We start from the raw sequence: 13928 nt of genomic DNA, 5'->3' as shown, positions 1-13928 counted from the left end.
CTCTCTCTCTCTCTCTCTCTCTCTCTCTCTCTCTCTCTCAGGTTCTATCTACTTAGATCTCCAAATACTGTATTGCTTCTGTCTAAAGTGTTCCCTTCCACTAGAGGCTCAGTCCTGACCTTGAGGTCCTTGTGGTAAACTTCCTTGAAGAGAAAGACAAGCCAGCTTCCTTTCAAGTCCAGTGGACTGCTGCTTTACTTCTTCATATTTAACACCACAGAGTCCAACTTGGCACAACAATGAGTTTATTGGGCTTACTTACAGAACTCGGATGAGGGATTACTTATAGGAGAGTGAGTGCCTCTCCCCCCCAAAAAAATCCTAGCAGCGTTAGTGTATAGCCCTTATGGGTGGTTCCACCCCTGGGTTGGTTGGTGTTTCTGGGATCTATAAGAAAGCAGCCTGAGCAAGCCACGAGGAGCAAGCCTCTATGACCTCTGCATCAGCTCCTGCCCCCAGGTTCCTGCCCTGCTTAAGTTCTTGACTTCTTCTAATGATGAACTATGGCAGTGTAAGCTGAATAAACCCTTTCCTCCCCAACCCGCTTTTTGGTCATGGTATTTCATCACAGCAATAGAAACCTTAACTAAGACATATCCTGTATATTCTAGCCTCTCCCTAAATCACTTGCTGCTGAGGAGAGAGAAAGAAGGGGTAATGTCTGGAACCCCACATGAGGATCTTAAGATCTTCCCATCCTCCCATCTACTATTGGTGAAAGGAAAAATTAAAGCTTTAGACCTGTGCTGACTAGGAAGAAAAGTTATGGGCCTAAGAATCCATCACAAGCTGGGCCACATAGGCCTGGGAATGAGCAAGCAAGTTGTTAGATATCATAAGAGCTGGCAGGTCAAGAAGACATAAAACTATAAACATAGAGGAAAACATGTCTAGGCAAACGAGGACATGTCGAAGGCCCAGGCCTGCAAAGACATGCCTGGCGGACACTAAGTAATGGACCATCTGGTCCTCTCAGATATGGTTTAAGGTCAGATGCTCTGTTGACTCGGATTAACACCAACCTTAGGAATTTTCCACTCTGTTCTGCATGTAATAGTTAATATTTGAACTAGCCAATCATGTATGACCACACTGATTCCTTTGTTCCCTCAGACCTTTTCCCTATATAAACCCCTAACTTTCAAGCCTCGTGGTCCTCTCCACTATCTCCTGCGTGAGATAGGTGTGGTGCTGAACCAGAGCGCCCTGAAAATTAAAAATACCTCTTGTAATTACATCAAGATGGTCTCTCGTGATTCTTGGGTGCACGTCCTCCCGAGATTTGAGTGGGGGTCTCCCCCAGGGGTCTTTCATTAGTACTCTACTAAGGAGTACCAATAGGTTCACCGGCATCTTTATAGACCTTGCAACTTCTGTATTGCTCTGTTTAATTAGTTGCCATGGCTACCAGGTCACAGCGACCCCCTATTCCAAGATGGTGATTGATGTTATTCGTGGAGGAAAAAACTCAACAGGAAGACACTCTTTCTCACAAGCGACTGAGACTACAAGCATATACCACCAAGCCCAGAAGAAAGTCACAATTTACATTATTCAATCGCCTTCTTTTCCAGGGCCTGCCTGGAGGGGGGGTGGGCACACGGACTCCAGCAGCTTTTCCATCTTCAGGAAGGAGGATGCCACCTATATTCACTAGGCTTCTGTTTCTTCAGCAACTTCCCCTTGAGGAGTGATTTTAGGTCTTGGATTTATGGGGCATACCAGACAGAGATTATAGACATTGTTTCATCAAAAGATGACTTCTCATGTTCCTGTTCCTTTCGGTAGAGGTTTGAATGAGAATGGCCCCGTATGTAGGCTCATCTGTTTGAGTGCTTGATCTCCAGTTACAGCAGTGGATCTCAACTTTCCTAATGCTGCGACCCTTTAATACAGTTCCTTATGTGGTGACCCCAACCATAAAATTATATTTTTGCCGCTACTTTACTTATTTAAGATTTATTTATTTTATGTATGTGAGTACACTGTAGCTGTCTTCATGTATACCAGAAGAGGGCATGGGATCTCATTACAGATGGTTGTGAGCCACCATGTGGTTGCTGGGAATTGAACTCAGGATCTCTGGAGGAGCAGTCAGTGGTTAAGAGCTCTCTCCTCCTCCTCCTTCGTCCTCCTCCCCCCTTTAACCCCTCCTGCTCTTTCTCTTCCTCTTCCTCTTCCCCTCCTCTTCCTCCTCCTTCTCCTCCTCCCCTCCTCCTTCTTCTTTGGGAAAACACCAAATGGCGGATATCGCTGGTGCAGCGGGAGGACCGGGAGGACCCAGGATTAGGAGGCTTCCGTGGAAGATTTGGCAGCGGTCTTAGAAGCTGTGGTCATGGCCGAGGCTGTGGCTGTGGTTGTGGTTGAGGCCGCGGGGCTCGTGGAGGTAAAGCTGAAGACAAGAAGTGAATCCTCGTCACCAAGCTGGGCCGTTTGGTTAAGGACATGAAGATCAAGTCCTTGGAGATCTACCTGTTCTCACTGCCCACTAAGGAGTCTGAGATCATTGACTTTTTCCTGAGTGCATCCCTAAAGGATGAGGTTCTGAAAATCATGCCAGTGCAGAAGCAGACTAGGGCTGGCCAGCGGATCAGGTTCAAGGCATTCACCGCTAATGGGGACTACAATGGTCATGCTGGTCTTGGTTCCAAGGAGGTTGCCACTGCCATCCAAGGGGCCCTCGTTTTGACCAAGCTTTCCATGGTCTCTGTGCGGAGAGGCTACTGGGGGAACAAGATTGGTAAGCCCCACACTGTTCCATGCAAGGTGACAGGCAGCTGTGGCTCTGTGCTGGTGCGTCTCATTCCTGCCCCCAGAGGCACTGGCATTGTCTCTGCTCCTGTGCCCAAGAAGCTCCTGATAATGGCCGGTATAGATGACTGATACACTTCAGCCAGAGGTGGCACTGCCATCCTGGGCAGCTTTGCCAAGGCCACCTTTGATGCCATCTCCAAGACCTACAGCTACCTGACCCCTCTGGAAAGAGACTGTGTTCACCAAGTCTCCTTCTCAGGAATTCACTGATCATCTTGGAAAACCCACACCAGAGTCTCTGTTCAGAGGACCCAGGCTCCAGCTGTGGCTACCACATAAGAGTTTTTATACAAGAAAAATAAATGAATTAAGTCTGTTAAAAAGAAATAAAAAATAAATAGGGAACTAGGAGAATTTTAGCAAAGGTAAGGTAATCTAAAACTTCATTGGTGAGTGCTGGGAAGTGACATGGGTAGGTTTTTGATTGTCTGCTATGTTAGTTTCACTTTATTTGGTGAGGCCTTGAGGAAATTCCAGGAACTGACTCAGCTCTGACCTAACCCTTTGTCAGAGCCATCAGTGATTGACAGCCCATTGTCAGTAGCTCCCTCTTGAGGGGCCCTATCCTGCTTCCCTAGGAAAATGAGACTTTTTAAAAATTAATCTTTTTATTCATTTACATTTCAAATTATATCCCCCTTCCCAGTTACCCCTCCACAACCCCTCAATCTTATCCCTCTTCTCCCCACTCCACTTTGCCTCTATGAGGGTGCTTCTCCACCCACTCCCCCACTCCTGCCTCACTGCTCTAGCATCCCCTTACGCTGGGGCATCAAGCCCTCCTCCCCTCCCCTCCTCTGCTACATATGTATCTGGAGTCCTGACTCCCTCCATGTGTACTCTTTGGTTGGTGGTGTAGTCCCAGGGAGCTCTGGGTGGTCCAGTTAGTTGATATTGTTGTTCTTATGGGGTTGCAATCTTCTTCGGCTCCTTCAGTCCTTCCCCTAGCTCTTCCACTGGGGTCCCCGGGCTCAGTCCCATGGTTGGCTATGAATATCTGTATCTGTATTGGGCAGGTGCTGGTGGAACCTCTTAGAGAATAGCCATATCAGGCTCCTGTCAGCAAGCGCTTCTTGGCATCAGCAATAGTGTTGGGGAGACTTTTTTATGTTTAAGGTTTTACCCCTCATTATGACATGTAATGTAAATATCTCTGTTTTGTGATGGTCTTAGGTGACCCCTGTAAAAGGGTCATTTGACCCCAAAGGGGGTCTCAACCCACAGGTTGAGAACCATGAGTTAGTGGAGTTGTTTGAGGTATGCTTATTAGAGGAGGTGAGTCACTGGAGGTAGGCTTTGAGGTTTCAAAAGCTCATGTGAGGCCTGGTGCTCACTCTCATGATTGCTATGTCTCTTTTTTTCTATCTCCCGCCAAATTGTAGCTAAGAATGTAAACTCTCAGCTACTGCTGAGACAGTTCATGCCTGCTTGTCTTTTGCTCTGCTCCCCACCACCCTGCTTATGCCCCCATCCTCTGAAACTGCACACAAGCCCCAGTTAAATGCTCTCTTCCATGAGTTGCCTTGGTCATGGTATTTCTCATCAGCAATAGAAAGGTAACTAAGACACATCTTTAAGAGTTTCTATGGTAAACGATATCAAATGAGTTTGCTCTGGGGCTGGAGAGATGGCTCAGCAGTTAAGAGCACTGACTGTTCTTCCAAAGGTCCTGACTTCAATTTCCAGCAACCACGTGATGGCTCACAACCATCTGTAATGGGATCTGATGCCCTCTTCTGGTGTACATGAAGACAGCTATGATGTACTCACATATATAAATAATATAAATAAATATTTAAAATAATTAGTTTGCTCTAAGGAGAATCTCAGGCCAAGAATTAGGCCTTGGGGCCCTATGTGTAGCTCAGCATTAACACACACACACACACACACACACACACACACACACACACACACACACACACTTGAAAAGGCACTCAAGTGTCTCTCAGCAGGGATGTGACATCAAGAACAACATTATTAGCCAGGAGTGGTGGCACTCATAGAGACAAGTCAATTTTCCTGAGTTGGAGGTCAATTTATTTTACATAATGAGATCCTGTCTCAAAAAAGCCAAAACCTACAAACCAAAAGTAAAAGAAAAAGAACAATATTTTTTAAAAAAAGCATCATAAAATGTAAGACTCAAAAAGGGCTCAGCAATTGAACTGGTCTAATATCCTGAACTACAGAGAGAGAGACAGAGGCGGGCTTGGGGCTTCTAGAAGCAGGTGGCCAACAGGAGGGGATGAGGGGACAATTAAAAGGTTGTCTTGCTGGGCAGTGGTGGCACACGCCTTTAATCCCAGCACTTGGGAGGCAGAGGCAGGCGGATCTCTGAGTTCGAGGCCAACCTGGTCTACAGAGTGAGTTCCAGGACAGCCAGGGCTACACAGAAAAACCCTGTCTTGAAAAAAAAAAAAACAAAAACAAAAAACCAAACCAAACCAAACCAACCAACCAAACAAACAAAAAAACCCTAACCCCCCCCCCCCAAAAAAAAAGGTTGTCTTGCTATGCAAAGACTCTGGAATGCTAGTGTTGTCTTAAGAAGATGGCCAGTGGCAGTCTGGTATGAGCAAGGATCCTCAGTCTCCAGACCTGTGAAATTATAACCACAGATATTACCACCCACCCCCTCACAGTGTTGTTTTTTTTTTGAAATATAATTTTGATATATATATATTTTTTTCTATTACTTGAGGTTTCTCAATGCACTGACATCACAGACATGTGACATCATACCCAGCTTGAGCTTTTCACTCATCCAGTGTTTAGAGTCCCACAATCGGAAATCTAACTGTATTTGATTTGATAAAGGCATGATCTAAAGTTACACCAAGTTCCTGAGGTTAATAATGCTGGGGAGTTATTTTGATACAGGATCTCATTATCTTGGCTGGCCTCAAACTCACTGTAGCTAAGGATGACTTTGAACTTCTGATCCTCCTGTCTCCACCTCCTAAGTGCTAGGATTACACACGTGGGATTATTGTGCATGGTTAGGTGGTACTGGGGAAGGAACCCAGGGCTTTATGCATGCTAAGTCAGCACTCTACTGCCAACTGAGCTACTTCATCTCCCAAGGTTTTGTTTTGTTTTCTCTTTGAAACAAGGGTCTCTGTATGTAGCCTTGGATGACCTGGAGCTCACTGTGTAGACCTGTGGACTCACTACCCTGAACCCACCTGTCTCTTCATCTCTACTGCTGGGGTTAAAGGCCTGTGCCACCATGCCTGGCCCAAGGTTATTAAATATAAAATGAATATTCACTCCATTCCTAAGAGGAGAAAGGTTTCTGAAAAGTCCTTAATCACTAGCTGTCGGGGAAATGAAGGTTGTCAGTAATAAGTGACAACAAAAGAACTTTTTTCTTCTTTAGGTAGGTTATCCATGTTCCCCAAATTAGCTTTAAATTGCTGTCTCAAGCTATCCTCCTGCCTCAGCTTCTTGATTATCTTTGACTGTACAAATGTGCCACCACCTGGTTTTAAGTCCTTTAAGATCTGGGGCTTCGCTTTGGGTGCCAAGGACTGAACAATGCAGGACCTCCTCCTGCACATCCTCCATTCTTAAATGTACCTTAAAAGGTGGACCCGGCCAGCTGCTGCTCTGTATCTGGGATTACACATGCACACCGTTATATCCGGCCTTATCGTGCTTTCTTCCTTTTACCTGTGTCCGCACCACCTAAAGCAGCATCAAGGCCCAATTCCTGTAACTTAGAATGCTATCTTGGGCCCTCATGAAAACTACCAATTAGAAAGTTTGTAAACACAGCAGTGTATGTCTTGAAAAGGCCAGGCCGGTTCCAAGACAAATTTCAAATTGGCAATTAAGGAGACTAGGCCTAAATCTCTGTTTCCACGAACTGGGCAATTCCAGGCAAGTCCAGGCCTCAGAAGCTGCCCTGCCTGATGCAAGGACAATGGGTCAGCAGCAGTTTCCAGATTTCCGCAGCCAAGAGTTTCCAGCCCTCTCACCCCAGGAATGGAATGTCCCTAGAGATGGACCCAATAGATTAACATAGACGTCACCTACCCCTGAATTCCCTAATGTGCTTTATATCAGGCCTGCAAGCTCACTTAGTGTCTATCTTGGTAATGGGGAGACGCCAGAATGCTGGACTTCCGCAGAATAAAACATTCTTTGCGTTTACATATTGAGCCCGAGGTGTCATGGACCTTTAACAATCTTTGAATTTTTTTTAATTTAAAATTTAATTATGTGTATGTTTGTGCACACGAGTGCAGTTGCCTATGGAGACCAGAAGAGTGTGTTGGGTCCCCTGGAATGACAGGGTTTGTGTGGCGAGGGTGATTGAAAAGTTAAAAAGGAGCAGTATGCACGCTCCTTTTCAGTCCTATTTTTATTTTTTATTTATTATTGTTATTATTCACTTTACATCCCGCTCTCTCTCCCTTTCCCGGTCACCACCTCCCACAACCCTTTTCCCCTCCCCTCCTCTGAGAGGGTGGGCTCCCTCCTCCACTCCCCCCCTCTCACCTTGCCTATTTTTAAAATCTGAAAATCACTCATTTGTATACAACTTCAGTTGCTGGCTGGACGGATTTAAAAATACTAGCCAGCTGTTATTCTTGCTACCGTTTTGGTAGCAGCAACAGTCGGATAAGAATTTGCCTAGTTACCACTGTGGTTTCAGTGGTAAACAAAACCGCACAGCGCCTGACCGCGACCCCTCCCCACCCCCTGCTCGCTCACGAAGCGCGCGGCCGCTAAGCCCCGCCCAGGCCCCGCCCCCGTCCCCTATTGGCCCAGAAAGCGGGCCCGGCCGTGCGCGCGCTCCGATGCCCGGATGGCCCGTGGCTTCCGGCGCTCTATTCGCGGGCGGTAGAGGGCGCTCGTCACGGAACTCCGCTTTGTTAACGGGGCTCCATGGCCGGCGTAGCCTTGGAGCGGCCCGGTTAAGAGCCAACGTCGCATCGCTCAAGCTCCGGAGTGAAATGGTCGCTCAGGTTCCAGACGCCGGGCCTCTGCGCTCCCCGTGAAGGGTCGGAGGATGCGCGGGAAGTAGCAGGTACCCGCCGGGAGCGACGCTCCGTGCCGGGCTGGGTGGCGGCCAATCCCGATCATTTCCTCAGTCCCTCGTCCTCGGGGGTCCACTCGCAGCCCCGGCCGGCTCGCGGGGTCGCGGGGCACGAGGCTGCGCGACCGTTTGCCCGCGCGAGGCCTGATGAATGCTGTGTGTATGTGTGTGGGGGGGAATGGCCGGTTACCACGGCGCACGCGCGGGAGAGGGTGCCGGGGGATGGAGGGAGGGGAGGGGAGAAGTGCGGGGGGTCTCCCGGCAGGCCCCGCGCCCCGGACGGCTCCGGGATCGCGCAGGGCTCATGGCAGGGGTCGGCGAGGCGGCAGCAGGTGCCTGGTCCCGGGACGCGGCTTCCGGGAAGGGTGGGACTGGGCTGCGCCGAGTTGACTCAGCTCTTCCAGTGGGGCTGGTCAAGTCGGGACACGTTCGGCGTCGGCTGGTGGGGGAGCTAAGTCCTGACATGTCTCCAGCCGGGGTTATTTAAACCCTGCCCTGTTTTCGCAGCGGTCTGCTGGCGCCAGGAGACGGACAGCCCCGGGGACCTCTCTGATCGCCGCGCTTCTCCTGCTGCGTGCCTCCAGGTAAGGAACTCGCCTGTGGAGTTGTTTGCATTTGAAAGCTGCTGTCGTTGAAAGACGTTTTCTGCCTCCTTCGTAAATGCTTTTATTTGCCCCCCCCCCCCCCCGCAGATAATTTTGCCATTTCAAGTTTTTATCGTGTGTGTTGTTGTTTTTTTCTGCTTGTAGGCCAATGTGCAATACCAACATGTCTGTGTCTACCGAGGGTGCTGCAAGCACCTCACAGATTCCAGCTTCGGAACAGGAGACTCTGGTTGGTATTTCTGTCTTGAGTGTGTAAAAATAGCTTCTTTTACCAGGTAACCGAGGAAACAAAATTTAAACCTGAATCATCACACAGTCCTTTATGTGTTTACCTACAGACTCTTAACTTTCATTGGAGAGTGGTCACTAAGATCTGTATTTCCATAGCTCTTCACCCGACACAGGCTCTAGAAAGAAGTTCATATTGTGTGAATGCTGCCGTTTATGACATAATGTTCTACCAGGGTTTAAGTTTCTAAACAGCAAACTGAAAGTCATAGAAGTATCCGTGCTTTTTGGGAAGATTTTAGTTATGAGAGGAATGCATAAAATATATAAAGTACCAGTCTTTGCTTTGTATCTTTTAAGTTTTCTACTTTAACTTAGCATATAAAGGTGTTTTACAGGTTGTCAGTAAATTACAAAATTACTTTTAATGGCTGCATAGGATTTGATAATGTGATTGAACCTTAGCCTTTGGGGTTGGTGTGTATTCAAGTACTGTACTACTGAGCTGAGCTACATTCTTAGTTGCATGACTACTGGTAGATGTAAAAATTGCCCATGTTTTTGAATAAAATAAGGATGGATTATTCCATAAGGAAGACAGGGAAATAGAAATCCTACGTCCTGAATAAACACATTTGACTGCAAACTGCTAACTCTGCTCAGCAGAGACTATGGCAGTCTTCGCTCCAGCCAGCACTGACTATTACCAGTCTTTTTTTCTTTTTGATGTATTTTCATACATATTTGTGAAAAATACATGTATGCAAGTTACATAGTTTCCCATTTCTTTAAACATTTAGCATTTCTTTATTAGAAATCTTCAGACTCAAAAATATATCTTAAAACTGTAAGTCAGTTCTTACCATTCTGCTCTATGGAGTAAAATGTATTGTACTATTGTTTCAGTGGACATATCTCAGATCTCCAGTCAAGCAGCCTGTTTGTTCTGAGTTTGCCTAATTTCTCTGTCTTTACTCTCCCTCTTCGTTTCCTCTCTTTCTCTCCCTCATTTTTTGCATATTTTTAGTAGCTTGCATGATTCTCTTTCAAGTATAATTAACCTAAGACTTTTTTTTACAAGGATTGTAACTTGATGTCTTCCCCATTGAAGATATTTTTAAAGAGTCAAATTTGTTTATTTTGATAATTTTTAAATTTTCTTATAATGCTCTAGAGGAATGCTTCCATTTCAAGAGTATGCACATATTTAAAGTATTTTCATGTAGCTTTTTTTTTTTTTTTTGGTTTTTCAAGACAGGGTTTCTCTGTGTGGTCCTGGCTGTCCTGGAACTCACTCTGTAGACCAGGCTGGCCTTGAACTCAGAAATCCACCTGCCTCTGCCTCCCAAGTGCTGGGATTAAAGGTGTGTGCCACCATTGCCCGGCTTTCATGTAGCAGTTTAAAAAACTTTTCCATGTATATCTTTACTCAGAACTGTCTTTGTTAAGTATGAGATTACAAACAGAATTGTCTTTTTATAGTAGTTTTAGAATGTCTTTAAGTATAAGATTACAGTGTTGTCTTTTTATAGTAGTTTTAAAAATCAACTATTTTATAAGCTTTGATAAACTGGCTTTCCATTGTAGAGTTGTAATTTGAGTTAATTTAATATGTAAAAATTTAGAGCTTGCTTGGGCAATCTGTATGCTAACATTGATACACTAAGGAGCAGGCTAGCATGGCTTCTATATAAGTTACATGAAAAAATTCAGGATTGAAAAGTAATTTTCAGGGCTGGTGAGATGGCTCAGCGGGGAAGAGCACCGACTGCTCTTTGGAAGGTCATGAGTTCAAATCCCAGCAACCACATCCCAGCATTACGGGTGGCTCACAACCACCCGTAATGAGATCTGATGCCCTCTTCTGGTGTGTCTGAAGACAGCTACAGTGTACTTACATATAATAAATAAATAAATCTTTAAAAAAAAAGAAAAGTAATTTTCAAATCATGTAAGAATGAATTAATATGAAAATAAGGCTCATAATACCCTTTTTTGGTTTCCATTTCTTTTTTAAAATTGATTTCTATAGGCTGGAGAGATGGCGCAGAGGTTAAGAGCACTGGCTGCTCTTCCAGTTGTCCCGAGTTTAATTCACAGCAATCACATGATGACTTACAACATCTGATGCCCTCCCTCTTCTAGTGTGCACGCATATACAAAACACATAAATAACAAAGTCTTTAAAACAATTTTCTCTATTTTTGAAATTATACCATTTCTCCTTTTTCCCTCCTCCAAAGGTTCCAATATACCCCTTTCTCTCTTTCATGACTTGTTTCATTGTTATATGCCTAATACATGTTATCTTCCCAGACACAACCTGCTCAGTCTGAATAATGTCATTTGTATGTATGTTTTTAGGCCTGACCATTTGGTATTGGATAACCAGTTTATGTGTTCTTCAGGAAAAATAACTTTTAAAAGTGCATTTTAAAATTGTGCTAAAGTAGTCTTAAAAAAAGAAAAAAAAAAAGAGCTTGGAGAGAGGGCTCAGCAGTTAAGTGTATTTGCTGTTCTTGCTGAGGACTCAGGTTTGATTCCCAAAATGGATAAGGTGGCTCAGCCCTCTGTTTTTATTTTTTATTTTTTTGGTTTTTCAAGACAGGGTTTCTCTGTGTAGCCCTGGCTGTCCTGGAACTCATCTGTAGACCAGGCTGGCCTCGAACTCAGAAATCCGCCTGTCTCTGCCTCCCAAGTGCTGGGACTAAAGGTGTGCGCTATCACCCCCTGGCTGGCTCAGCCCTCTTGTTACTCTCATTGCAGAGGAGCTGATGGCCTCTTTTGGCCTACAAGGGGCTCTGTTTGCACATGGTGCACTTAAATGCATCAGGTGAAATACCAGAATACATAAAATAATGAGTAAAAGTCTTCAAAATACCAAAAAATATACAGAGATGATGGTCTGTGTGGTGGTGTCAAACTAAAACAGTTGAGTTTGCAGACACAAAGAGCATAGTCATGTTCCATGCCTCCCATCCCAGTTTTCCAAACATTCTTTCAGCTTAGTCAACCCAGTGTACTTGCTGTCCCTGAAGCACTTAATGGTATTTTAAAAATAAACTAAATGCCATCTAAAGGTAGCAGTCCTGTTTGTCCTCACACTCAGTCCTGAGGCTACAGTCTAGCCATGTAGACAAAGAGGGCTAGCACTGGGTGAACTGCAGCCATTGCAACAGTAGAGCCATACAAAATCACTGTCCTGATAGAGACAGACGACCTCCATTCTTAGTCCCTACATGGTGGCTCCTAGCCATCTGTAACTCCAGTTCCAGGAGGCTCAACACTGTTGTGGCCTCCCTGGGGATTGGCGACACAAGTGTCGCATAGAAGTACACACAGGCAAAACATCCATATGCATAGAACAAACAAAAAACCAAAAGGCTGTCTGCATTGGACATCCAAAAGTTCTAGAACACAAGCAAATAGGAGTAGTGACCATTAAAGCTGTGAAGCTCAGGAGCATCTTTAGAGTATTTGTGGCCGATGGTAATAAACTGTAATTTCAGACTTAGGTGGCTGTAGCAAGTTCAGTGCCACTTCATCATGGTGCTCCTTGGTACTAGCTGTACTGGTTGTACTGGCTGCCAGGCTGGGCTCAGGAGTGGCTTTGTGGGTGGAGCTTGCTAGTTAGGTGACAGGTGCCAATTTTTATTTTTTTAAGGATTCATTTCTTATTTTATATATTTCTGAATGTTTTGCTTGTATATGTATATGTGTATCATGTGCGTATCTGGTGCCTATAGAAGAGGGTGTCAGATCCCTTGGAACCAGAGTTATAGGTGGTTTTGATCTATCATATGGGTTCTTAGAACTAAATTCAAGTGCTGTTAACCTCTAAGCTTCAGCCCCATTAACTATTATCTCAACTGGGAAAGTCAGACAAATTGTAGCTGGCTACACGTTTTTATAAATAAAGTTTTTGTTACATATTTACTCATATAGTTTATGTAGTACTTTGCTTTTAAGTTGGCTAGACATGGAAAAAACACCTTCTGGCTGCTCTTCTGATCTTATTGGTGAGTGTGTGTGTGTGTGTGTCTGTGTGTGTGTGTGTGTGTGAGAGAGAGAGAGAGAGAGAGAGAGACTGAGACTATAGATAGCCTTTTGAGTATATTGTAAGTAATAAATAAATGACTGTAAGTGATGGAGGCATAAACCACATACAAAGAAAATAATGAGTTGTAGTTGAGGGCCATGGTTGTACTCTTTGAATTACTCATTACCTTGTGATGGGTTTGTTCTCTAGCAGTCAGGAATGTGGTACATGATAGATTGGTGATAGGTTTTGTCCTAAGATATATTCTTTTCTCCTGCATTCTGTAAGTTCCCTTTCAATAGATTCACGGATTTGTATACTATAGTAAGCAAACTGGATCTCAACTAGATTGTGTGGTAATAAGCAGGTGATAGACCTGCCGGAAGAAAACAGTGCTCACTCCTCTGTGTGTGTAGTTCCTGCACAGGCTAAAGTGGATGTTGGATCGCCTAGAATGAGCTGGAGTTTCAGGCAGTTGGGAGTTGCCTTCTGGTGGCTCTTAGAATCTGGCTTTGGGTCCTCTGCAAAACCAGCAAGTGCCTTTAATCTCTTCAGCCATCTCTCCAGCTTCTTTATACTGTTTTGATCACAACAAATTGTATTTGATTATTTGACATGACATCAAGGATTTGATGACTTCATCATAATTTCATATTAGCTTTTCCCAAAACATTTTCTGTGCTAACTCTTAGTGATGTGCACTTATACGTCGTATAAAACCCAACATGTTGAAGTATAACCAACTTGGTAACAAATTGTTAAAATAGCATTTGCTGCCTGTATTGGGCTTCTTTCTGGCCATACTTGAAGGGCTTGTGCTGTAGAGTACATTCATAGGTGTAACGTCGACTCTGTTTTTTTCTTTTACAGGTTAGACCAAAACCATTGCTTTTGAAGTTGTTAAAGTCCGTTGGAGCACAAAAAGATACTTATACTATGAAAGAGGTGAGCAGAGCTAAGGGATGGAGAGCTGATGTCTTAATGGTTGGTTACATAGAGGCATCCATGGTTGTGTTTTCAAGTTTGTGAGTGAGATTGTCATAGAGATTTTGTAATAAGCAAGAACATTAAATTTTGTGATCATTTGAACTATATTTCGAAGCTAAAAATTCCAATTTACATGAGTTTCCCCCTCCCTCTGACCCTTCTTTCCTTTTTTTTTTTTCTTTGAGACAGGGTTTCTCTGTATAGTCCT

At 44.6% G+C, this 13928-nt stretch overlaps 1 protein-coding gene and 1 pseudogene across 4 annotated transcripts in view; both read left to right on the top strand.

The window, feature by feature from the left end:
- The first annotated feature begins 2240 nt into the window (after window positions 1-2240).
- LOC116075925 lies at window positions 2241-3093 on the top strand (annotated as a pseudogene).
- A 4518-nt stretch (window positions 3094-7611) lies between these two features.
- Window positions 7612-13928, top strand: part of Mdm2 (MDM2 proto-oncogene) — a 23752-nt gene continuing 17435 nt past the window's right edge. The window contains exons 1-4 of one of the 4 annotated variants that reach the window (XM_031349451.1): window positions 7612-7852; window positions 8369-8445; window positions 8611-8695; window positions 13604-13678. In XM_031349451.1, coding sequence (XP_031205311.1) covers window positions 8615-8695; window positions 13604-13678 — 156 coding nt within the window. In that variant the 5' untranslated portion in view covers window positions 7612-7852; window positions 8369-8445; window positions 8611-8614. Of the gene's footprint in view, window positions 7853-8024; window positions 8194-8368; window positions 8446-8610; window positions 8696-13603; window positions 13679-13928 lie in introns of those variants that run through there. The other 3 variants (XM_031349452.1, XM_031349453.1, XM_031349450.1) reach the window with 3 other exon arrangements.

Source organism: Mastomys coucha, unplaced genomic scaffold, assembly GCF_008632895.1.
Source record: "Mastomys coucha isolate ucsf_1 unplaced genomic scaffold, UCSF_Mcou_1 pScaffold4, whole genome shotgun sequence".
Taxonomy (NCBI): Eukaryota; Metazoa; Chordata; class Mammalia; order Rodentia; family Muridae; genus Mastomys; species Mastomys coucha.
This window is presented reverse-complemented; position numbering and strand designations above follow the sequence as displayed.